Below are 26463 nucleotides of genomic sequence, written 5' to 3' on the forward strand. Positions count from 1 at the left end.
TCTTCTTTCTCCCCAATACCCAGGGATAAATATATATATATAAAACCATGAGGAAGATGAAACATAAGTATTTTCCTCGTGGTTTTACACATATACTAGATCATGTGCACCACTGTGACCTCTTATAGTGTGGTTTCAGAAGTGGTAGAGGGTGTATGGATCAGGTGTTTGCTTTGAAAAATGTATGTGAGAAGTACTTAGAAAAACTAATGGATCTGTATGTAGCATTTATGGATCTGGAGAAGGCATATGATAGAGTTGATAGAGATGCTCTGTGGAAGGTATTAAGAATATATGGTGTGGGAGACAAGTTGTTAGAAGCAGTGAAAAGTTTTTATCAAGGATGTAAGGCATGTGTACAAGTAGGAAGAGAGGAAAGTGATTGGTTCTCAGTGAATGTTGGTTTGCGGCAGGGGTGCGTTATGTCTCCATGGTTATTTAATTTGTTTATGGATGGGGTTGTTAGGGAGGTGAATGCAAGAGTTTTGGAAAGAGGGGCAAGTATGCAGTTGGTTTTGGATGAGAGAGCTTGGGAAGTGAGTCAGTTGTTGTTCACTGATGATACAGCGCTGGTGGCTGATTCGGGTGAGAAACTGCAGAAGCTGGTGACTGAGTTTGGTAAAGTGTGTGAAAGAAGAAAGTTAAGAGTAAATGTGAATAAGAGCAAGGTTATTAGGTACAGTAGGGTTGAGGGACAAGTCAACTGAGGGGTAAGTTTGAATGGAGAGAAACTGGAGAAGGTGAAGTGTTTTAGATATCTGGGAGTGGATTTTGCAGCAGATGGAACCATGGAAGTGGAAGTGAATCATAGGATGGGGAAGGGGGTGAAAGATCTGGGAGCGTTGAAAAATGTGTGGAAGGCGAAAACGTTGTCTTGGAAAGCAAAAATATGTATATTTGAAGGAATAGTGGTTCCAACAATGGTATATGGTTGCGAGGCGTGGGCTATAGATATTGTGCGGAGAAGGGTGAATGTGCTGGAAAAGAGATGTTTGAGGACAATATGTGGTGTGAGGTGGTTTGATCGAGTAAGTAAAAATTGGGTAAGAGAGATGTGTGGTAATAAAAAGAGTGTGGTTGAGAGGGCAGAAGAGGGTGTTTTGAAATGGTTTGGTCACATGGAGAGAATGAGTGAGGAAAGATTGACAAAGAGGATATATGTGTCGGAGGTGGAGGGAACGAGGAGAAGTGGGAGACCAAATTGGAGGTGGAAAGATGGAGTGAAAAAGATTTTGTGTGATCGGGGCCTGAACATGCAGGAGGGTGAAAGGCGTGCAAGGAATAGAGTGAATTGGAGTGGTATAATTGCTTGTCGCTGTCTCCCTTGCGATGGTAGGCAAGAAACAGACGAAGAAATGCCACCCCAAATGAACCACACGTCACACACGCAAATATCACTTCATCAATGTAAATTAAACATAATGCATATACTGACCAATCCTGTTTGCCATTCACTCCATGCCTCCCACACAGAATACATCCCTCCCATGTTGTGAGGTAGCATAGGAAAGACACAAGGCCCATCGTACTCATTTGTGCACGCAATAATGCCGAACACAGTCCTTCCAATCCAGCCCACAACTTTCTGGTTCCAGACGTTCAATGTGACAATCATGACGACGTAACCGTATCACATCGATCAATAACTCTATTCTTGCCCTGTCTCCATTCAGCCGTCACAAATCTTTCATCATCTTCACGTTGGTCCCATCTCTCGTTCTCACTCCACCCATATATCCTTGGTCAATTTCTACTTTCCATGGCCAACATTCAAATAACCTCTGGAACGATGTGGTATATTTTGCTTTGTCGCTGTCTCCCGCGTTTGCGAGGTAGCGCAAGGAAACAGACGAAAGAAATGGCCCAACCCACCTCCATACACAATGTATACACACACACGTCCACACACGCAAATATACATACCTATACATCTCAATGTACACATATATATACATACACATACATATATACCCATGCACACAATTCACACTGTTTGCCCCCATTCACTCCCATCGCCACCTCGCCACACATGGAATACCATCCCCCTCCCCCCTCATGTTTGTGAGGTAGCACTAGGAAAAGACAACAAAGGCCCCATTCGTTCACACTCAGTCTCTAGCTGCCACGCAATAATGCCCGAAACCACAGCTCCCTTTCCACATCCAAGCCCCACACAACTTTCCATGGTTTACCCCAGACGCTTCACATGCTCTGATTCAATCCACTGACAGCACGTCAACCCCGGTATACCACATCGATCCAATTCACTCTATTCCTTGCCCTCCTTTCACCCTCCTGCATATTCAGGCCCCGATCACACAAAATCTTTTTCACTCCATCTTTCCACCTCCAATTTGGTCTCCCACTTCTCCTCGTTCCCTCCACCTCCAACACATATATCCTCTTGGTCAATCTTTCCTCACTCATTCTCTCCATGTGCCCAAACCATTTCAAAACACCCTCTTCTGCTCTCTCAACCACACTCTTTTTATTTCCACACATCTCTCTTACCCTTACATCACTTATTCGATCAAACCACCTCACACCACACATTGTCCTCAAACATCTCATTTCCAGCACATCCACCATCCACATCCACAACTCTATCCATAGCCCACGCCTCACAACCATACAACATTGTTGGAACCACTATTCCTTCAAACATACCCATATTATATATATATATATATATATATATATATATATATATATATATATATTTTTTTTTTTTTTTTTTTTTTTTTTTTTTATACTTTGTCGCTGTCTCCCGCGTTTGCGAGGTAGCGCAAGGAAACAGACGAAAGAAATGGCCCAACCCCCCCCATACACATGTACATACACACGTCCACACACGCAATATACATACCTACACAGCTTTCCATGGTTTACCCCAGACGCTTCACATGCCTTGATTCAATCCACTGACAGCACGTCAACCCCTGTATACCACATCGCTCCAATTCACTCTATTCCTTGCCCTCCTTTCACCCTCCTGCATGTTCAGGCCCCGATCACACAAAATCCTTTTCACTCCATCTTTCCACCTCCAATTTGGTCTCCCTCTTCTCCTCGTTCCCTCCACCTCCGACACATATATCCTCTTGGTCAATCTTTCCTCACTCATTCTCTCCATGTGCCCAAACCACTTCAAAACACCCTCTTCTGCTCTCTCAACCACGCTCTTTTTATTTCCACACATCTCTCTTACCCTTACGTTACTTACTCGATCAAACCACCTCACACCACACATTGTCCTCAAACATCTCATTTCCAGCACATCCATCCTCCTGCGCACAACTCTATCCATAGCCCACGCCTCGCAACCATACAACATTGTTGGAACCACTATTCCTTCAAACATACCCATTTTTGCTTTCCGGGATAATGTTCTCGACTTCCACACATTTTTCAAGGCTCCCAAAATTTTCGCCCCCTCCCCCACCCTATGATCCACTTCCGCTTCCATGGTTCCATCCGCTGACAGATCCACTCCCAGATATCTAAAACACTTCACTTCCTCCAGCCTCTCACCATTCAAACTCACCTCCCAATTGACTTGACCCTCAACCCTACTGTACCTAATAACCTTGCTCTTATTCACATTTACTCTTAACTTTCTTCTTCCACACACTTTACCAAACTCCGTCACCAGCTTCTGCAGTTTCTCACATGAATCCGCCACCAGCGCTGTATCATCAGCGAACAACAACTGACTCACTTCCCAAGCTCTCTCATCCCCAACAGACTTCATACTTGCCCCTCTTTCCAAAACTCTTGCATTTACCTCCCTAACAACCCCATCCATAAACAAATTAAACAACCATGGAGACATCACACACCCCTGCCGCAAACCTACATTCACTGAGAACCAATCACTTTCCTCTCTTCCTACACGTACACATGCCTTACATCCTCGATAAAAACTTTTCACTGCTTCTAACAACTTTCCTCCCACACCATATATTCTTAATACCTTCCACAGAGCATCTCTATCAACTCTATCATATGCCTTCTCCAGATCCATAAATGCTACATACAAATCCATTTGCTTTTCTAAGTATTTCTCACATACATTCTTCAAAGCAAACACCTGATCCACACATCCTCTACCACTTCTGAAACCACACTGCTCTTCCCCAATCTGATGCTCTGTACATGCCTTCACCCTCTCAATCAATACCCTCCCATATAATTTACCAGGAATACTCAACAAACTTATACCTCTGTAATTTGAGCACTCACTCTTATCCCCTTTGCCTTTGTACAATGGCACTATGCAAGCATTCCGCCAATCCTCAGGCACCTCACCATGAGTCATACATACATTAAATAACCTTACCAACCAGTCAACAATACAGTCACCCCCTTTTTTAATAAATTCCACTGCAATACCATCCAAACCTGCTGCCTTGCCGGCTTTCATCTTCCGCAAAGCTTTTACTACCTCTTCTCTGTTTACCAAATCATTTTCCCTAACCCTCTCACTTTGCACACCACCTCGACCAAAACACCCTATATCTGCCACTCTGTCATCAGACACATTCAACAAACCTTCAAAATACTCATTCCATCTCCTTCTCACATCACCACTACTTGTTATCACCTCCCCATTTACTGTATACTGTATACTTTTTTTCCCCTACATATTCCTTTAGAAAATATTTGCCATTTCCCACTTTAGTAAGGTAGAATTAAGAACAGAGGAGTGAGCCTTAGAAGGAATATCATCACTTGGCCCCCTTTTCTTGGGATAGGGGAGAAAGAATACTTTTCACATATTCCCTGCCTGTCGTAGAAGGTGGGTAAAAGGAATGGTAGGAGAGGGCTGGCAGCCCTCCCCTCCAGTTTTTACTTTTCCAAAAGAAGGAACAGAGAAGGGGGCCAAGTGAGAATTGTTTCCTCTAAGGCTCAGTTCTCTGTTCTTGACACTACCTCGCCAATGTGGGAAATGGTGAATACATATGAAATATATATTATATACATATATATGTAGATTATTTGAAGGTCATTTAGTAAAGCTGGTTATCCTTTGCAGGTGGAACAGTCATAATCAACACAACTCAGGTAACAATTGGTATATGGATCCACACAAAACAGGAGGTGGCATGAATCAACAACCGCCACCTGCACACAACATGCCGGGCCCTCCACAACATCCTGCTGCCCAGCACCCTGCTGCCATGGGACAGGCCATGCCTCCACGACCCATGCAGACAGTGTACCCAATGCAGCCAAGACCAGCTCACACTGGAGCTCCAGGTTCAATAGCACCTAAACCCCCTGGCACTCCTGGTCACATGGCACCTAAACCACAAACCCCTACGGGAAATATACCCCCCAAGCTCATGGTGCCCACGACTAATGTCCAGCAAGTCCAGCCAAAACCCCAGACGCCAGTACATCCTGCAGCTCAACTGAAGCCAAGTCCACCAGTTAGCACAACTGCAAATATGGCACAGATGCCCAAACCTACACCTGCACTTGTGCCTGCTACATCAGCACCAGTTGCCCCTAAGCCCACAACACCCATAACACAGCAGTCTCACCCACAACCTCAGCCACAGCAGCAGCATCAGCAACAGCAGCAGCAGCAACAACAGCAGCAACAGCAGCAGCAGCAACAACAACAGCAGCAGCAGCAGCCACAGCAGCAACAGCAGCAGTCGCAGCCATTAAAACCAGCTACATCTGTCCAGCAACCACAGCCACAACAGCAGCAGCAGCCACCACAGCAACATCAGCCACAACAACAGCCACAGCAGCAACAGCAGCAGCCTTCATCACATCAGCAACAGCAGACTACAAAGCCAGCTGTTCCTGTCCAGCACCCACAACACCAGCAGACACATAAACCAGCAGTTCCAGTTCCACAGCAGCAGATGCCACAGCCACCTAAGCATGCTTCACCTTCACAAAATGCAGCAATCCCACCAAAGTCATCACTGCCACCTGTTACAATTACCCCTAGCCTTCCTAAGCCCTCTCAGCCCTCTCAGGGTTCTTTATCATCACCCAGCCAGCCCAAACAAGTCCAAGCCCAGTTGTCTATATCACCCATGAAACCCGTGCCAGCAGCTGTACCTATACCTGCCACAATTACTCCAGTTAATGCTAAACCTGCCCAACCTGCATCTTCAGTACATGCTGCAATTTCATCACTCGCCTTGAAGCCTTTTCCCCAGAGCACGTCTTCTATCACAGTTAGCCAAGCCCCAGCCAGACCTACAAATCCCACATTGTTACCGACTCAAAAGTCTTTGCAGCCTCACCAGCCTCACCAGCCTTCCCAGCTTCACCAACTTGCCAAACCTACAGCACCATCGCAAACACCAAGTGTATCACCTGCTGTGACATCTAATGCGAAGCCATCACCCTCTTTACCTGCAGCTGCACCAACACCTCCAACGAAACCAACGCCTGCTGAAATTATTCCACAGAAGCCAACTCCTGCAGAAATTCCTTCACAGAAGCCTGCAGAACCCACAAAACCATCAGTAGAAACCAGTGTAAAGGCTCACACTATTCCAAGTGTCAACGGAGTGCCAGTATCCAAGTCTCCTGTGAAACTTGTAACTCCAGTTCAGCCATCAAAGCCTGTTGAAGTTCCATCCACTGAAACTAAACCAAATTTGACTCCTTCCTTGACGATGGCCAAACCAGCTACTCCAATTAATAAGCCAAAAGTGGAATTGTTATCTGTGCAGCCCAAGAAGGAAATCATCAAAGTGGTCCCCAGTGCCAATATAGCAGTTGAAAAATCAACAGAGTCAAATTTAACATTACCCATTTTAACACAGTCTAAGACAGTTAATCATGCTGAACCAAAGGATGAAATCATTATCAGTACGCCCAAAAAAACACGAACACCAAGAGTAAGTTACCTTTTATGTTCTGTTTGTAAACTTTTATAATCTTATGTGTGTCTGCTTTAATAGCAGATGCAAGAAGCTGAGACAGTTTTAGGGTTTTTGAAAAGAGAAAGTTGAGTGTAGGTGTGAACAAAAGTGAAGCAGAAATGCAGCGAGTTGGATGTAATTGGATGGTTTGAGAGTAAGTTTGAATAGGAAGGACCTAGAGGAAGTGGATTGCTGTAAGTACCTGGGAGCAGATTTTGCAGGAAATAGAATTACAGGGATTAAAGTGTGTCAGAGGATGGAAGAGGGGACAAAAGTCCTGGATGCATTAAAGATCGTGTGGATTAAGATGGATGTGGTTAAGTGTATAGTAGTCCTTACAGTGTTTTATGGATGGAAGTGTTAGGCCTTGAATACCCCCCCAAAAAAGTGGGTGGATGGGTTCTGTTAGAAATTAAATGCACAAGAATAAAATGTCGTATGGGCCTGTTGGCCATCTAAGGGTTGATAGTGTAAATATAGTCTTATTGAGAGGGTCTACCGGATGTGCTATTATTGTTGGGACGTGGAGGGGATGAATGAAGAAAGACTAAGAGAATCTCTGTATCAGACAGTGGGAGGAATGGGCTAGAGGAAAGCTGAGAAGATAGAAAGATGGAATGAAGCAGTATCAGGGTCTGGACATTCAGGAGGGTGAAAGATGTGCACAGATAAGTGTGAATTGGACCAGTGTGGAATATGTAGGATGAGGGGCAGAGCTCTTAGTTGATTGAACTAGAGCACATGAAGTGGTCAAGTTAAACCACAGTAGTGTGTTGGCATGGTTGTGAATGGAAGTCTGCTTTGTGTACATCATACATGACACATTAGATATGTGGAAATGAGACTATTGTTACTTTGTCCCTGATGTTACCTTGTTAAGCTTGGAGAGGCAGTTAGGTAGCAAGAATAATGTAACTCCTGTTCAGCCACTTATATTGTACTTCCTTTTAAGATAAGTATTTGGTACTTTTCACAGTGAATCAGGTTAATGGTTATTGTAGCTGAATCCCTATCCATGTTCTTAATATGTGAAATTGCTGAACTTTGCCTCAGTCCATTGTACAATACTTTTCAGCAAAAGCGTGAGGCACCAATCATAGATATGCTAGGTGATGAACGACGCAGCAAGCGACCGCGTAACCCTGCCAGCTTGTACCAGTCTCCTGCTCTGGATTCTGTAAACAGAATTAGAAAAACAGAAACATCAACTCCCAAATCTCCCCAGGACAGACTCATAATTTTTTTCAGGTAATTAGTAGTGCCTTATATTTGCAGTTGGCCATGGCATTTTCACAGGAATTGAATATCCCCTGATTGCAGATATTTAACTTTAGCTGTTGTTTGTTAATGTGTAACACTGACTGTTAATGTATGGTTAGTGTCACTACTGTAGTTTTAGTAGGCAATCATCGACTAGGGAAGTATTATTACTTGCCTCGGAATTGGGAGGGTTAGAGATGGCTTTGTAGTGAGCCAACACCTCACTGGTTATCAAGTTGCATTCCTCTGACCCAGGTGGCTGTCTTTTCTTTCTGTCTCACCTACATGTAGACTGCTAGCTTTCTTTCCACAAACATGCAATATCTCCATGTCACATATAATGCTTGACAGCACGTAACTTTTAACTCACGCATCTATTTCTTTGTAAGTCTGAATTTTCCTGTGATGAGTACTATGTACTAGACCAACCTTTCAGCAAAATGGTTGGAGCAATAGATAAAAGTAGTAGGTAGGAACATTAGGCAGGGCATTAAGTAGAAACATTAGGTGTAAGTAGTAAGTAGCAAGCTGCTACATCACATGATTACTGTGTGGCTGTAGGCAGCTTAAGGGTGGGCTGTTTTGATATCTGATTCTTTCCCTACACCTCACAGCCTTTGAATTCTATGCTCGTGTCTATCCTAATAGCTATGACCAGGTACATTTTGAAATATAAATTTTTCACTTCCTCCAAGATTTGTAAATACTTTCCCTTGTCTCCTTGTTTTCCATATCATTAACCTTTATATATTTCAATTTTGGTGTTGCCTTGTCATGGATTTTTGTCCGTGACTGGAGCCATTTTATGTGTGGTGGGGTGGCAACAGGAATGGATGAAGGCAGCCAGTGTTGATGTGTACATGTGTATATATTTATATGTATGTATACGTTGAAATGTATAGGCATGTATATGTATGGAGAAGTTGTATGATGGCACATTAGGTAGAAGATTTTCTGAGTATGTGGAATAAATAAAGTCACTGAATGTAATTAGAAGCTTTTACTGAGAGAGAGAGAGAGACAGAGGATCATGTTTGCCATTAGGAAGGAAGGAGGGTAAATGGGTCTTGGTGAAGGTGGAATTTTATCAAGGATATATAATGTAACCATGGATATTTGATCAGTTTATGGATGATGTGGTGAAGTAGGTAAATGTGAGGGTCATGGAGCAAGGAGCGGGTCTTCAGTCTGCTGGTAGTCCATGGGAGATGAATCAGTTGCTCTTTGCAGTCGACACTGCTCTGTTGGCATACTCCAAGAAGAGACTCAGAAGATGGTATTTGTAAATGGAAAAAGTTAAAAAGTAAACATTAAATAAAAGTAAGGGAATGAGATGAAGATGGGGACAAAACAGAAAGGTATAAGAGTGAATTTAAATGGGGGGAGGGCAGACCTGGAGGGGGTGGAGCCTTTTTAAGTATATGGGAGCTGATGTGGCAGTACTCAGAACCATGTGTCTGAAATGATGAACAGGCTGCAAGAGATGTCTAAGGCCTAAGTTGCATTAAGGAGTGTTTGGATCGAAAGTTTCGTGTCCCCTAAGGGCAAAGTTGAGTGTGTTTGAAGATGAAGGTGTTGTATGTATAAGACTTGGGCCTTGAATATGAAAGAAGGAAGTGGGAGGGTGTGGTGGAAATGAAATACCTGATGAGGATTTTTTTTATTATTATACTTAATTGCTGTTTCCCGTGTCAGCGAGGTAACACCAAGAAACATGAAAAATGGCCCATCCACTCATGTACACGTATGTACATACATGGGGTTATACAGTTTGGTCTTGTAAGAAAGACAACTTTAGAAACATAAACTATATAGCACATTCTGAGGGGGCCAACTGAGGTTTGCTGAAATGGTTTGGGCATATGGAGGAGATGAGGAAGGAGTGGCTGACAAAGAAAATATATATAAAAAGTGGATGGGGCAAGGGGGAGGGGAGAATAGGGATGTGGAGAGAAGGAGGCTTTGGGGGTATCAGGGGTAGAGGCATGTATTGGAAAGGATCAGTTGGAATTATGTGGAATTCAGACGAAAACAAGAAAAAATAGATAGTGACACTGCCTTATTAAAACAGAAAAGGCAACTAGGTTCAGTAGTTAGGTCATTGTTGAATCATTTTCCTAAACCAGTAACCAGCATTTAAAGGAGTCATGTGTGAGGACATGTATGTCTTGCTTGAACCATTTAATAATATTTTTCAATATTTTTTGTACAGAACATTTAAAACTAGTAATTGAAAATGTCTCTTTGTTTCATTAAGTGAAAATGCCCCTCTGTATTCCATCTATGGATAGAACCTGAGTATTTAGGAGATATGTTATATTTTTCTTGCATGAAGAGTGTGAGCAAGAATATCAGAATTATGGATATGAAGATTAGTCATTTAGTACATCTGACTCTCAAAATGGGTATATATGTTATTTGCCAAGGTTTCCCTTTTATGCAGATGAGATGGAGAATCAGTATGAACTGTTGAAATGCATGAAAAAAAATCCCATGCAGGCCTAGGCAGTAGCATCCCTTAAATTGAATTTGCTTGAAGTGAAAAAGAGTTCTGTGGTTGCTGATATCATGGGATTCCTTTCATGCTTCAGACATATCATTCAAGGCTTATCCAGGTTTTGGTTGGATTATGTCACTGTGTATAAAAACACACAATGTTTTGATTATTATTTTGAAATGTTTATACATGAGCAGGTGGCAAAATAGTTGTATGATAATGCTCTTATTTTAGAAAATGTATTTTCAAAAAGGGATGTCATTTGTTATTTCAAGATATTGTTATGCCTTGTAAAAAAAATGTTAACCTCTTGTACAGCAGTGAATAAAATGAATTATTGTTTTTCAGTTATAAAGAACATGTATACAGGTGTTAAAAAACTACTTCAGTGTGGAGATGTTAAGGGTGGGTTTACTTCAGTCTTCCATTTAACGTAAGTGGAAACACCATTAACATCAGATTTCATCTCTGTTGACAAAAATTCATTTTCACTGGTGGTGTTATGAAATTCATCAGTATCTCCAGAATCTTTATTTGTAGGCATTATCAGCCAAGTAGCTTGTGGAATGACAAAAGGGTAGAAACACTTTACTGAGGATAGAACTGCCATTTTTGCGAGAGCTCTCTCATGTGGCTGGGTCCATCTGTTTTATGCAAGGGACTGCAAACAGTGCTTATGGTGCAGTTTGTTGACAGAAAACATGACCATACTCTCTCACAAGTGATTTTGGGTTCAGGAAAGTAAGAACATGGCCTGAGTTTACTTTGGATTACTCTTATTTTTCCTTGCCTGATAACCATTTTCCATGTTAGCGCACATCCATTCTCTAGCTGTCATGTGTAATGCACTGATTACTTTTGTATGTATAGAATTCCTAAATTGATATACTGGGGATAAAGTGCAAGTGTTTAAACCAAGCATTGGGTTATTTCCTATTCTAATATGTTAATATTTTGTATAACTAAAGTGATACTTTTACAGTCATGTGAAGAAAAAAATGTAGTGTGTTCTGTATATAAGTTGAATCCTGCTTCATACAGGCTGTGGTCCCCAGTTTAACTGTGAATCTCTTCACAAACTTAATGGACCAGGTTTAAACTTAAGCATCAGTGACAGGCACAAATGTTCATGTTTGAATTGGTTTTCCAGGAAACTCGAAAAATCTCTGGTTTGATATTTTTAACGTTGAAATGGGATTGCTATGATCTTGACAGTTGACATGAGATTATTGAGTTTAGAGAAAGAGAATGTGAACAGTAGAAGATAAGGAGTGGTAGACCAACAGTTATGCAAAGGTAATGTTGATTGTGATGGTTATAGACAACAGCCAATTGTCTGGATATAGGCAGCATAGAATAAGCCATTAATGAAAGGAATAAGATTTGAGAGAAGGGAAATGAAGTTAGAAACCCTGTTTCTACAGGAGCAGGTTCATTGATTTAAAATTTTCTCAAAATACTGTAATTCCTATAAACTTTTCAGAAATGAGCACGTGGCTGTGAGGAATTCTGAAGGAACTTTCTATTTGTGCCAAGTAGGCCAGAACGTTTTTAAAAACACACGCAAGATCAAGATCCGATGGTTGTCTCCAGAGGATCCAGACAACAAGAACTGCAATACATACAAACCAGACTATTATGATATTACAGGTAATAGAGTGATTTACCCATCTGCACTTCAATATAAGTTAATATGTGGTGATTTACTCCTAAACTCTCCACAGACTTTTTGCTTTTCCATTCTTTTTCTTTACACTTAAACTGGACTGATATAGAGATTCCTGTGCTCTGTTTCTTAATAATATTTTTGGTCTTTAGCTTACATACTCATATCTGGGCTTTGGTTTTCAAGGTTTGAAATCCATACTTCATGAAGTAGAGCTTGTCATACCCCAGGACCTCCAGTCAACTGAGGGATTATTTCTTCTAACGGGCTGTTTTTTCTCCATAATTTTGTAACTTTTGGGGAGGGTTGTGAGTAAGTGTGAGAAGCATTTCTTTGATCCTTATGAGTAATATTTAGATATCTCTTTAGCCCATGAAACCTCTATCCCATGAAGAGGTTTGAGAAACATCTGTAAAGAGTGCATGTGACATTAATAGGTTGGTAAAGGCATAGGCTAAAGTAGATAGAAGACTGGAAAGTTTTCTCTTTATCGTGTGTTTGTAAGATGTGAATGGTAAGTTTTAAAACGGAACCAGTGCTTGCATAAGAGTATGTGCGAGTATGACTGGGGGATTTGAAATACATGTGGGAGTGCATCAGGGTTGTGTAATTTCCCTGTGGTTTTTTACAGTTTTATGGATGGGGCATTACATGAAATGAGAGTGAGATGGGGTTAACGTGGGGTACAGCTGGACCTTTATGGAACAGAATGGAAACATCTTCATGTGCTCTGCGCAGATGATGCTGTTCAATTAACTGAATCAGAAGAGGAGTTGGGCAAAATGGTAAGTCCTTTTGGTGATGATTGTAGGAGGATGATGAAGTATATGCAGGTTAGACTAAGGTTTACGTATTGAAAGAGATGGTCCTGCTGGCTACATATTTGTGTGAATTGATGTTTGGATGCTGTGAAGAAGTCCAGTAAGTATGGTACTGGGAAAGTTGAAATTAAGAATGTTATGATGCAAAGAAAATAAATTGGAGATGCTATAAGATTGGGAAGAACTTAAGAGTTGAGTATGCCTGATTTGATTTATGGATGTGAAACCTTAGTTCTTTATACAAATAGGCAAAAATTTATGGTATTTCGTCCACATTTCTGCCACAGCAAGTTAATTTCAAGAGCAGATGTACTCAGCCTCTTATGCACTTATTCTCTCTCTTTCACAGTTATGTTGACTTGAGTCATGTTTTGTGGTCTAGCATGTTGTGGCATTTATGGCATTTGGAAAGTTGAAATTGAGAATATTATGAGAATAACTTGGAGGAGTTGTGAGAGACTTTCGTGATTTGGGAGACATTAAGTGTTGACTATGCATGATTTGATTTATGGACATGAAACCATAGTTTTCCTTGATACAGATTGGCAAAATTTATAGTTTTTTCACATTTGCTTCTGCCATAGCAAGTTAACTTCAAGAAGAGATGAACACAGCCTCACATGCACTCATTCTCTCTTTCACAGTATATATTGACTGAATCATGCTTCCTTATTTAGTGCATTGATATCACATCCCTCCCCCCCATATACTACGTTGATCCAGTTCTATCTGTTCCATGTATTCCTATCTACCTCCTTAATGTAGAGGCCAGTATCACTCCATTACATCTTTCTGCTGTACCCCAGTTATGTAGCAGGTGGTAGATAGCCTCTGACCAGGGAGGAATATCACCTGTATTTTTCCGGGTATTAGAAGGGTCAGTAACGGCTGTGCTGTTATCCAGCAGTGCAGAAGTAGTAATAGTACATTCCTTTGGCCAAGGAAGTTCTTTCTTTCTCCCTCACCCACATGTGGCTATTGGCTTTTAGTCCACAGACATACAATGTTTTCATCTCGCACGTAAATCGTTTGAGTATGTAACTCACACAACTCATTCTCCATATCTGTGCTTTTCCTACAATTTGCAAAATGTTGTTGTAAGTACTTTTAAAGGAAGCACTTTCTTCCCTCCACTTTTGATGATGTTTAGATCTTCATAGTCTGTCTTTTTATATTCATCCTCTTCTTATGAACTGACAATTTCAGCACACCCTAGTTAGGTCTTGCAAGCATACTGTATTAGTCTTGTCATTTCTTCCATGATCAACCCATCCCATACCACTTATTATCTGCAGGTATTTTGTTAGAAATTAGACACCTGTGGATAACACATTTACGGCCCAAGGTTCATGTCCTTAATACTTTACACTTTAGGCTACAGTACTTCAAAACATACCCTTTTCTGGTCTTAGAATCATTAACATGTATAATACTTCAGTTGTACTGAAGAGTTTAGTCTGAAATGTAAAGTGCTGTTAAGTCATATGAAATATATGTTTGAAAGCTTGTTAGTATGGTATGGCCTGGTTGAACATACGTCAATTGAGGATTTATGGGGAAGAGTTGACCCTCTTAAAGATGGAAGAATTATAGGATAAGCTTATAGGACTAGTGGTGTTTACTGTGATTTTTTTGAAATCTGCAATGGTGTGTCAGAAAAAGTACTGTCAATCTGTTGTGGAGAGTATTCACTCTCTCTCTCACTAGTGTATGCATAGATTGAAGATATGAATGAATGATCACTTAGGCTTTGTGCACTTGAACTGTAGACAGATGTCTCTTTGTTACCCAAATACTATTTGCAAGGTTTGACCAACCACATATTTTCATAAGTGAGGGAGTTTCTGCACTATATAATGCGAGAATAATTCAAGTTTGGGTACAACATTAAGTTGATTTGCTTGAGCTCCAGCCAGTACATGAGCCAGGCTAGAGCTGGAAGCTCCAAGACTTGTAATTAGTGCTACTGGGCTGATTAGAATTTTTGCTTATTTTAGACTTACCGTAGTTGTTACTTGATGTTTATGTCAACTCATTTTCAAAAAATATGCACAGGTTCAAAACTTCACTGCATTCTGGGGATGGTTTGGGAGGGAAGGTGTGGTATTCCGACTTGCCTCAAATATTGCACACTTCATGACTCAGCAACTTGATCAGAAAAATCTGACGAAATTCAAGTATTGTAAGATGACATTTGGATGTTTTGAAACTTTCTATACTGTTGGCACACGGTGCATTATTCTCTTCTGAAAGGAGGAGGGAAATGTTATCAATTCAGATTTATTTTGAAATGTAATGCAAACTGATTGCTGTTGGAAGGTTCTTGATAAAGGCTTTTAGTAGGCTTTTAATGTTAAAAAAACTTTCAGGTTCTATGGTAGCATCAATAAACCATAGGACTGCATTAGATCGATAATATGTAAAACAATGGTTTAAATGGCTTAGAGAAATTTTTTTTATTTGCATCTTTTTAGATACTGGGAAAGCTTAGGAATGACATTATAAAGTGGAACAATAATAAGAACACCGATAAAATTGTTTTAGTTTTAAGAGTTTACTGCAGTTTTCAGGAAAGTGCCCCATACAACTCAGATAACAAAGAAAGTGAATCCCAGTGAGAAAACGTGTTAACACAATGAATAGCTTTACCTCTTGTATAGTACCTCTTAAAGTTTATATAGGTCCAAGATGCCTCAAACCTTTGAATGCCCTTGGTGTAGTTTTTTCCCATGTCTGTTTACACGTGCCTCGCTCACTGCCCCAAACTCCATATTATGGAATTTTTTTGTTTTTCAATGATTTTATTTGTTGCAATTGTTCCTCACATAACAGGGATCCTGAGCTGTGGAAGAACCTCCATAGTTGAAGTTATTGTGTGACGTAAATGTGTGCAAATTTCTAGGTGTAGCAAAACGGTGTCTGAATGAACCGCCAGCTTTAAGCCCCGTTTTCTCAAAAGTACGTTTCTGCACCTTTAAATCCTTAAAACTTTCTTGTTTATGGTTCAGTTTTGACATTTTATTATGATGTCTCTAAGTTTTATTATGGTATGAATTTTTTTATTTACCATAGATTTTATCTTTTTTCACTGCACGTAAGATTATGATCTTTTTGTGCTTGGGAAGCACGATATGAAAACAATATACATATGAGAAAGTGGTAATTATAGTATTGATTACAAAACATTGAAACTGTAGTTGATCATAGGGTGGGGGAGGGGGCGAAAATCCTGGGAGCCTTGAAGAATGTGTGGAAGTCGAGAACATTATCTCGGAAAGCAAAAATGGGTATGTTTGAAGGAATAGTGGTTCCAACAATGTTGTATGGTTGCGAGGCGTGGGCTATGGATAGAGTTGTGTGCAGGAGGATGGATGTGCTGGAAATGAGATGTTTGAGGACAATGTGTGGTGTGAGGTGGTTTGATCGAGTAAGTAACGTAAGGGTAAGAGAGATGTGTGGAAATAAAAAGAGCGTGGTTGAGAGAGCAGAAGAGGGTGTTTTGAAATGGTTTGGGCACATGGAGAGAATGAGTGAGGAAAGATTGACCAAGAGGATATATGTGTCGGAGGTGGAGGGAACGAGGAAAAGAGGGAGACCAAATTGGAGGTGGAAAGATGGAGTGAAAAAGATTTTGTGTGATCGGGGCCTGAACATGCAGGAGGGTGAAAGGAGGGCAAGGAATAGAGTGAATTGGAGCGATGTGGTATATCGGGGTTGACGTGCTGTCAGTGGATTGAATCAAGGCATGTGAAGCGTCTGGGGTAAACCATGGAAAGCTGTGTAGGTATGTATATTTGCGTGTGTGGACGTATATATATACATGTGTATGGGGGTGGGTTGGGCCATTTCTTTCGTCTGTTTCCTTGCGCTACCTCGCGGACGTGGGAGACAGCGACAAAGCAAAAAAAAAAAAAAAAAAAAATATATATATATATATATATATATATATATATATATATATATATATATATATATATATATTTTTTTTTTTTTTTTTTTTTTTTTTTTATACTTTGTCGCTGTCTCCCGCGTGTGGATGGGCCATTCTTCGTCTGTTTGCTGGCACTATCTCGCTGACGCAGGAAACAGCGATCAAGTATAATAAAGAATATTGTTATTGTGCTTCCTATGTGCATAATAGATTATTCACAAAAATGTTCAGTGAAATAACAGACATATAACCAAGAAAAGTTTTAGTGCTGTATAACTTCATGAAACCAGATGAATTATTATAAAGAATAGGTGATTCAGATCAAAAAGTAATCCATAAAGTTTTAGGGATTCATCAGTGTTGAAAGTTTTTAGTAAATGTGGTTTCCGCTGATCACATAAACTCTCCCAACTACATAGTGTGGGTCCTCAGTGTGCTTCCTCTTTTTACTTGGTGTAATCTTGATCAGGGTATCCCTCACACCATGAGGAACTTGTTGGAAATGATGGAACAAATTATTTCAATACTGTTGATGCTGAAACTTTGAATAGAGACACTGCACTCTTGTTCGAATTGTATTATGATGAGGAAAGTGTGAGAAACAGGGCCCCACAAGTATGAAACTCCTTCCTGTTCTACAGGTAGATTACTACAGCATCTGATTTAGTGAGGAAATGTGTTAACAGTTGGATGTGAGAATTTTGGAGGGTTGTGTCGAGATGATTCCAACATAATCATTGCTGAAATTTGATGCAAGAGATGCCTCAGAACAACATTCCACAGTGACATTTTGCAATAGGTACATTTGTGAATTAGGATACGAATTCCTTACAACGATATGAAGGTCATGTAATGGTGACTGTTTTTTGTTTTGATTCCCAGTTTTATTTTATCATACTGGAAATTCCTTTACACCGATTATGAAATATTTAAAGATATTGTAAAGTTTGTCAGTCATAATACCTTTCATGTTAGTATCAAAGCACAGTGATATTAGACTCCAATCCTAGATAGTCACTTCAATCCACTCCCATCCCACTCCACCACCACCTCAATCCCTCATCACCAGAATTCTTAACATCATTAAATAACTTGTGGTATTCCCGTTGAATAGCAACAGTTCTTCAGTCAGTAGTCTAAGTGATAGACTGTGACATGTTGACGATAAGCTGTAATATGTATTGTGCATACATCAGAGCATGATGGGGTTTACTTTAGTCAGGATGATAACCTTTATAATGTGGATTTCAGTTACTCAAACAACACTGCAAGAATGACAGAACTTCAAGAAAGCAGCTATGTTGTTCTGTGGGAAACTCGTGTATTGATTTTGCCACTGCAAAGTCAAGCACATGCTTGCTTGTGGCAGGAGCATCCTGTTTTTCTCACTTGCATGCTTTAAACTTTCTTTGATGAATTGGGATCACCAAGGAGTGGACCACAGGCATTTCTGTCTATGATCATAAAGTCTCTCCTTATCACATGTAACATGACAACACAACTCTTTCTTAGTAACTAGATTTTCCTGCAGTGAGTGCTGTGCGCTAGCCCTGCCTTTAGGCAAAATGGTAGGAGCAGTAGATAGAAGTAGTATGTAGGAACATTAGGCAGGTGTTAGGTGGAATTAGCACATCAGTTAGAAGTATTTGGTGAGAACATTAGGTAGGAGTCTTTGAAAACACTGCTTGAGTTGCCCTCAACCAGTGGCCTGTTAATGATGAGGCACTAAAGTCTAAGAAGCAGCCCTGGAGTTCACCAGTTTTGAAGACTCTTGGTGTGGCCACCCACTTTAGGGAGTTTCCTGAGGGAATGGGCATCAGAAATGTAAATAGATAATATATATATATATATATATATATATATATATATATATATATATATATATATATATATATATTTTTTTTTTTTTTTTTTTTTTTTTTTTTTTTTATACTTTGTCGCTGTCTCCCGCGTTTGCGAGGTAGCGCGAGGAAACAGACGAAAGAAATGGCCCAACCCCCATACACACGTACATACACACGTCCACACACGCAAATATACATACCTACACAGCTTTCCATGGTTTACCCCAGACGCTTCACATGCCTTGATTCAATCCACTGACAGCACGTCAACCCCTGTATACCACATCGCTCCAATTCACTCTATTCCTTGCCCTCCTTTCACCCTCCTGCATGTTCAGGCCCCGATCACACAAAATCTTTTTCACTCCATCTTTCCACCTCCAATTTGGTCTCCCTCTTCTCCTCGTTCCCTCCACCTCCGACACATATATCCTCTTGGTCAATCTTTCCTCACTCATTCTCTCCATGTGCCCAAACCATTTCAAAACACCCTCTTCTGCTCTCTCAACCACGCTCTTTTTATTTCCACACATCTCTCTTACCCTTACGTTACTTACTCGATCAAACCACCTCACACCACACATTGTCCTCAAACATCTCATTTCCAGCACATCCATCCTCCTGCGCACAACTCTATCCATAGCCCACGCCTCGCAACCATACAACATTGTTGGAACCACTATTCCTTCAAACATACCCATTTTTGCTTTCCGAGATAATGTTCTCGACTTCCACACATTTTTCAAGGCTCCCAAAATTTTCGCCCCCTCCCCCACCCTATGATCCACTTCCGCTTCCATGGTTCCATCCGCTGACAGATCCACTCCCAGATATCTAAAACACTTCACTTCCTCCAGTTTTTCTCCATTCAAACTCACCTCCCAATTGACTTGACCCTCAACCCTACTGTACCTAATAACCTTGCTCTTATTCACATTTACTCTTAACTTTCTTCTTCCACACACTTTACCAAACTCAGTCACCAGCTTCTGCCGGAAATCCTCCCCTCCTTGTATTAACTTTCTAAAATGGGAAACAGATATATATATATATATATATATTTTCTTTTTCTTTTTTTCTTTCAAACTATTCGCCATTTCCCGCGTTAGCGAGGTAGCGTTAAGAACAGAGAACTGGGCCTTTGAGGGAATATCCTCACCTGGCCCCCTTCCTTGTTCCTTCTTCTGGAAAATTAAAAAAAAAAAAATAATGAGAGGGGAGGATTTCCAGCCTATTGGAGGAATAGTGGTTCCAACAATGTTATATGGTTGCGAGGTGTGGGCTATAGATAGAGTTGTGTGGAGGAGGGTGGATGTGCTGGAAATGAGATGTTTGAGGACAATATGTAGTGTGAGGTAGTTTGATCGAGTAAGTAATGAAAGGGTAAGAGAGATGTGTGGTAATAAAAAGCGTGTGGTTGAGAGAGCAGAAGAGGGTGTTTTGAAATGGTTTGGTCACATGGAGAGAATGGGTGAGGAAAGCTTGACAAAGAGGATGTATGTGTCAGAGGTGGAGGGAACGAGAAGTGGGAGACCAAATTGGAGGTGGAAAGATGGAGTGAAAAAGATTTTGAGTGATCGGGGCCTGAACATGCAGGAGGATGAAAGGCGTGCAAGGAATAGAGTGAATTGGAACGATGTGGTATACAGTGGTTGATGTGCTGTCAGTGGATTGAACCAGGGCATGTGAAGTGTCTGGGGTAAACCATGGAAAGTTCTGTGGGGCCTGGATGTGGAAAGGGAGCTGTAGTTTCAGTGCATTATACATGACAGCTAGAGACTGAGTGTGAACGAATGAGGCTTTTGTTGTCTTTTCCTAGCGCTACCTTGTGCACATGCGGGGGAGGGGGGTTTTCATTTCATGTGTGGTGGGGTGGCGACGGAAATAAATAAGGGCAGACAGTATGAATTATGTACATGTGTATATATGTATGTGTGCGTGTGTGTATATATATGTATACGTTGAGATGTATATGTGCTGTGTGTGGATGTGTATGTGTTTGGGTTGGGCCATTCTTTAGTCTGTTTCTTTGCGCTACCTTGCTAATGCGGGAGACAATGACAAAGTATGATAGAAATATGAATATTATCCTTGGAGATAAGGGAGAAAGAATACTTCCTATGTGTTCCCTGTGTGTCGTAGAAGGTGACTAAAAGGAAAGGGAGTGGGTGGCTGGAAATTCTCCCCTCCAGTTTTTGCTTTTCCAAAAGAAGGAACAGAGAAGAGTGCCTGTGAGGATTTTCCCTCTAAGGGTCAGTCCTCTGTTTTTAACACTACTTATCTGACACAGGAAATGGTGAATATGTATGAAAAGAAAGATGGAGCTAAATTTCTAATGGGTATATGTTTGTTGACGTTGGTTGATCAGGTGCAATACAGGGAATAGTATTTGCGTCAGTACTGTTTATGCTTGTGATATCAGACATTTATAAAAAGGTAAAAGAAAAACAGGCATGGACAGCAGTTGAAGAAAGAGCATGTGTGTTTTAGACATTACAGGAGAATCAGTAAAGGGATAAGATTTTGCAGTAAAAATGCAAGAAGACTGTGTTTATATCTATTTACCTTTAATGTCACCATGTAGTAGTGGCAGCAGGAATAGATGAACAAAAGCCTCTTTTCCAAACATTTAACCTTACTTTGTCATGTAGATGAAACCTTTGGTTCAACAGTGGGGTACATTCCTGGAAAACTTTGTTTAAGGCACAAAAGGCACGTGCACAAAATTATATCACATGAAAATAAGAGAAGACAAGCCATAGAACATTACACAAAAGAAAATTATTTAGATCTTTCTTGATAAAATCATGATATGTGTATATGTTTTGTTGTACTTTGTGATGAATGATGATGATTCATTTATGGTATTATGATGAGTTTAAAGAGTGAGGGGTTAATTGTTTGAAGTTCTTGAGAACCTTTATTTGCACTTAAAGGTATGCAAGTCTTTTTCATCTGCTTGAATTTCCTTACAGGCACTTGTGGTCAACAGGTGCTACACTCAGACTGCCTTCTAAAATGTAATATCATGAATATCTCGGCTAATGGCATAGCCTTATGGGATATTTTCTGTCCACTACCACTTGGACAGTCTCTACATGTTGGTGTCATACTGTAGTTAAGGAGCAGTGCAGAATAACAAAATTTAGAAAAAACTTTTGGCAGATTTAGGCAGACTGTGAAAACAGAGGTGTGGTAATATATGCCCAAAAAATGCCACTGCTTGCACTTTGCATGGTATGTTTGCCTAATTCAAATGTATATATAATTATATCTTATTCGTATTCAGGAAAATTGTTACATTTGCATTAATGGGGATGAGCAAATTAGCATGGTGGAAACCATCCTTCTTACAGTGCCAAAAAACTTAAGAGATACCATCCACAGCCAAGTCCTACAGAATATTCTTTGGTTAACCTTGAGTGTTCAACCTGTTAACAGCACACCACTTTCCAGAAACCGAATCGCTCCAAATCTTTCTCTTTGACATATGCCACTTAGCGAACTAAATGTTGAGCCCATGCTACTTTGAGGCTGCCTTTGCTCCATCCTGCCATCCCCTCAGCTTCCCGCCCCATCTTTTGTACTGTCTCCATCACATACTGTAAATGATTTTTTTGTATTATCTATTTTGACCTCTCCATTTGCCCAAACTATTTCATTGTACCATGGCTAACCAGCTAGGCTGCTTATTTAGGTATTTCTTACACCCATCAAACCATTTCCTCATGATTTTCTAAGTGATTATTTGAATGGTCTCCAAATTTGCATAAAAATTAAAGTAATGTATTCATGTATCTAAACATATATTTTTTTCAGATTTTGATTGTATTTTAACGACGGTAAATTTGGAACGGATAGACCGCAAAACTCTGAGGTTAAAGCCTGATGAAGAGACTCGAATTAACAACATTTTGAAACGAGCGGTGGACTTAGAGAAGGGATTGTTGACAGACAAGCCAACCGTTGATGTGGACCACCCTGATGGATGTGAGTTATTGTTACATATGATTTGTTGTTATAGTTTTTTGCTATGAGAAAGATAATGATATTGAGTGGGGATGCGACTTCTTTGCATCTCCTGTTATCTGCTTGTAGGATTGTCAGTTAAGGAGCATAGGATAATGATTGAGCTGGAAGCTTCCTTACTTATGTCCATTGTTGATCCAGTTTTTGAGAATTTTCCCTTCCTCTTATTTAGAGGTTTAGAGTTTGTCCAGGTTTGATGATTTTTGAATAGTTGTCAAGAATTTGATTTTATGGATGTAATTTGCAAGAATTTTTATGTTTTTGAAAGTTTTTTTGAGAGCTTCATTCTCCATAAACTTTCATTAATGATATTGCATGTAAAATGCTCAATGGTTTAAAGGGAATTAAGTCAGTATATGCTTAATATCTTTTCTTTCAGTGGATCTTTCTCTGTATACAAATGAAGACCAGTTAAAGAAAAGGAGGAAGAGGAATACGACATTAAAGAGGAAGAAGAAAGAGGAGTCCTCTGGGGAAAGTGGAGTTGAATCTGAAGAGGAATCACATGATAGTGAAGGTGAATGAGTTGTTTTGTTATTAATTGTTTTTTTAACTAGTTTGCTTTTTTTTTTTTTTTTTTTTTTTTTTTTTTTTTTTGTCGCTGTTTCCCGCGTTTGCGAGGTAGCGCAAGGAAACAGACGAAAGAAATGGCCCAACCAACCCACCCCCATACACATGTATATACATACATCCATACACGCAAATATACATACCTACACAGCTTTCCATGGTTTACCCCAGACGCTTCACATGCCTTGATTCAATCCACTGACAGCACGTCAACCCCGGTATACCACATCGCTCCAATTCACTCTATTCCTTGCCCTCCTTTCACCCTCCTGCATGTTCAGGCCCCGATCACACAAAATCTTTTTCACTCCATCTTTCCACCTCCAATTTGGTCTCCCTCTTCTCCTCCTTCCCTCCACCTCCGACACATATATCCTCTTGGTCAATCTTTCCTCACTCATTCTCTCCATGTGCCCAAACCATTTCAAAACACCCTCTTCTGCTCTCTCAACCACGCTCTTTTTATTTCCACACATCTCTCTTACCCTTACGTTACTTACTCGATCAAACCACCTCACACCACACATTGTCCTCAAACATCTCATTTCCAGCACATCCATCCTCCTGCGCACAACTCTATCCATAGCCCACGCCTCGCAACCATACAACATTGTTGGAATCACTATTCCTTCAAACATACCCATTTTTGCTTTCCGAGATAATGTTCTCGACTTCCACACATTCTTCAAGGCTCCCAGAATTTTCGCCCCCTCCCCCACCCTTGATTATACAAAACCTGGGGCTCAAAATGTCAAAAGTTGAGCATACTAAAGAATGTTCTATCATCTTTAGGGTTGCTGTTTCTTATTTCTTACAAGGGGGTTTCCTTTCTGTAGTTTCGTACATGTACCAGCCAATGTACTATATTTAAAATCCAGTATCCCCCTCAGCCACAGGATGAGTCAGTAGACCTCATCCCTCATTTCTGTTGCCATTTTATTTATTATGAACCAAAGTGTCTAAGGTTTGCTGTTAGGAATAAAAACAAATTTTATTTTTGGTATTTGTATTTTAGCCAAGAGAGGATTAGCCAAGGACCTGCTTGGCAAGTAATGCCTTCTCATTTTTAGACAGAGGGTTTAAGGTTAGGTTTTTCTATCCATTGCAGAGCTGAGACTGTAATGTGTCAGTTATAGTTTTTTGGCAATTGGTTGTTTCTAGTGGTGGGTCCTCAGTACTTTCTTCTATGGAATGTTTTCCATGTAATCTTTTGCTGACTAAGTAGGGATTTTGGAGTTAAGTGAGCTTGAAAATTTGATACAAAACCGTTATTTTATCAAGATTCTTTCATGATTATCTGAAATTTTAACTTTTGTGCACTTTCATACTCTGCAGGGGAAGCGAGCCCGAAGAAAGTTGCACGAACTCCTGCCAGACGTAACCCAAGAGCTGGTAGCAAGACCCCAGCCAAAGGCAAAACTTCCACTCCAGCTTTATCAAAAGCAAAAAGTGAGTGTCAGTAACACTTGATATCATTTGTTAAGATGTGCATGAACAGTCTTGTTTTATATATGGAAAATTAGCTTTTGGATATAGCTACTATGTTTCCCACCTTGCAACTTGTGAAGGGAATGGCTTGTGTGATACAGAGATAAAACAACTGCTTAATGGGTCTGCAACATTCAATATGGAGGTAATTAGAGAGAAATGATTTGATGAAATAGTTTTGAAATGAAGATTAAATATCGTCTACCGTGACATTAATATGGAAAGTGTTCTGTCTGATGCTCATATAGATAGAGTAGTTAGTATCATAACACAAAAGTTCATTAATCAGCCAGTTTGTCTTCAAATGTAAGAGGTAATTCTTTTGTGTCATTTCCTGCTGAACAGCGAGGTAACTTCCTGGCCAAGAAGAAATTAATAAGGTAAGAACCCTATGAGCAAATGGGTTAGATCTAGCCAGATGATTTTCATTACACACACTTACAGTAATGGCATTCAGTTCATGCTAAAGAAGGGTATAAATGATATGGCTTCTTTAGATTTTTCATTGGGTAAGTGATTTTTTTTTTTTTTTTTTTTTCATTTGTCTTATCAGATACACAGTAGATTTTAGCTGGTAAGAAAGTAAGTGATTTTTGTATTGAAATATGATTCTACAAAGTGCATTGTTCTTGGTCAGTCATGTTAGGTTATTCATTTGCATGAGGGTGTACAAAGTGAATGATTGAAAAGTTGCCATTGCTGATCTCTTGAGCACCTTGTAAGTAAAAGATATGTGAGTGCCAGTTGAGAGTATATATAGAAAGAAATTGATTTTTATAAATGGAAATTTATTGTGATAATTGATTAGTAACTAGATGGATGTTTGTAGATTACATATGTGTATCACATATTTTCCCTTCAGCATCAAAATTGGTATTAGAATATATCTGTCTGTCTATCTATCTATGTAGGTAATAGTTGGTAGGCAACCAACGACCAGGGATATTGTCAGTATCATCCGCCTGGGAATTGTTAGGGTTAGTGCAGGCTGTGTAGTTAGCCGACACTTAAAGGTTTTCAAGTTCCACTCCTCTGACTCGTGTATAGCTGCCTTTCTTTCTGCCACACCCACACATGAACTACTGGTATTCTGTCAACAAAAATACCATCTCTCCTTGTGACACACGACACTTGACAACACTTAACTCGCACAGCTTATTCTTTGTAACTAAATTTTCCTGCAATGAGTACTATGTGGTAGCACCACCTGTTAGCAAAATGATGGGAGCAATAGATAGAAGTGTTAGGTAGGAACATTCAGGCAGCAGCATTAGGTAGAAATATTAGTTAAGAACATAAGGCAGGAGCAATAGGTTGAAGTAGTTGTTAGGGACATTAGGTAGGAGCCTCTGGAAACACTGTGCTAAAGTTGCTTTCCAATGTGGTTTGTTAAGGATGAGGCTCTAAAAGCAAAGAAGCAGTACTAAAGTTCACTAGTTATGGAGACTGTTGCCATAGCCA

General features: G+C 40.2%; 1 protein-coding gene across 6 annotated transcripts in view; it reads left to right on the plus strand.

The window, feature by feature from the left end:
• The window catches only part of LOC139748192 (uncharacterized), a 96109-nt gene that overhangs the window by 62333 nt on the left and 7313 nt on the right, over positions 1–26463 (plus strand). For 5 of the 6 annotated variants that reach the window (XM_071661000.1, XM_071661001.1, XM_071661003.1 and 2 more), the window contains exons 2-7: positions 5036–6872; positions 7972–8144; positions 12137–12303; positions 22735–22905; positions 23324–23461; positions 24850–24963. In XM_071661000.1, the coding sequence (XP_071517101.1) occupies positions 5036–6872; positions 7972–8144; positions 12137–12303; positions 22735–22905; positions 23324–23461; positions 24850–24963 (2600 nt within the window). Of the gene's footprint in view, positions 1–5035; positions 6873–7971; positions 8145–12136; positions 12304–22734; positions 22906–23323; positions 23462–24849; positions 24964–25347; positions 25383–26463 lie in introns of all 6 variants that reach the window. The other variant, XM_071661004.1, reaches the window with a different exon arrangement.

Source organism: Panulirus ornatus, chromosome 73 (assembly GCF_036320965.1).
Source record: "Panulirus ornatus isolate Po-2019 chromosome 73, ASM3632096v1, whole genome shotgun sequence".
NCBI lineage: Eukaryota > Metazoa > Arthropoda > Malacostraca > Decapoda > Palinuridae > Panulirus > Panulirus ornatus.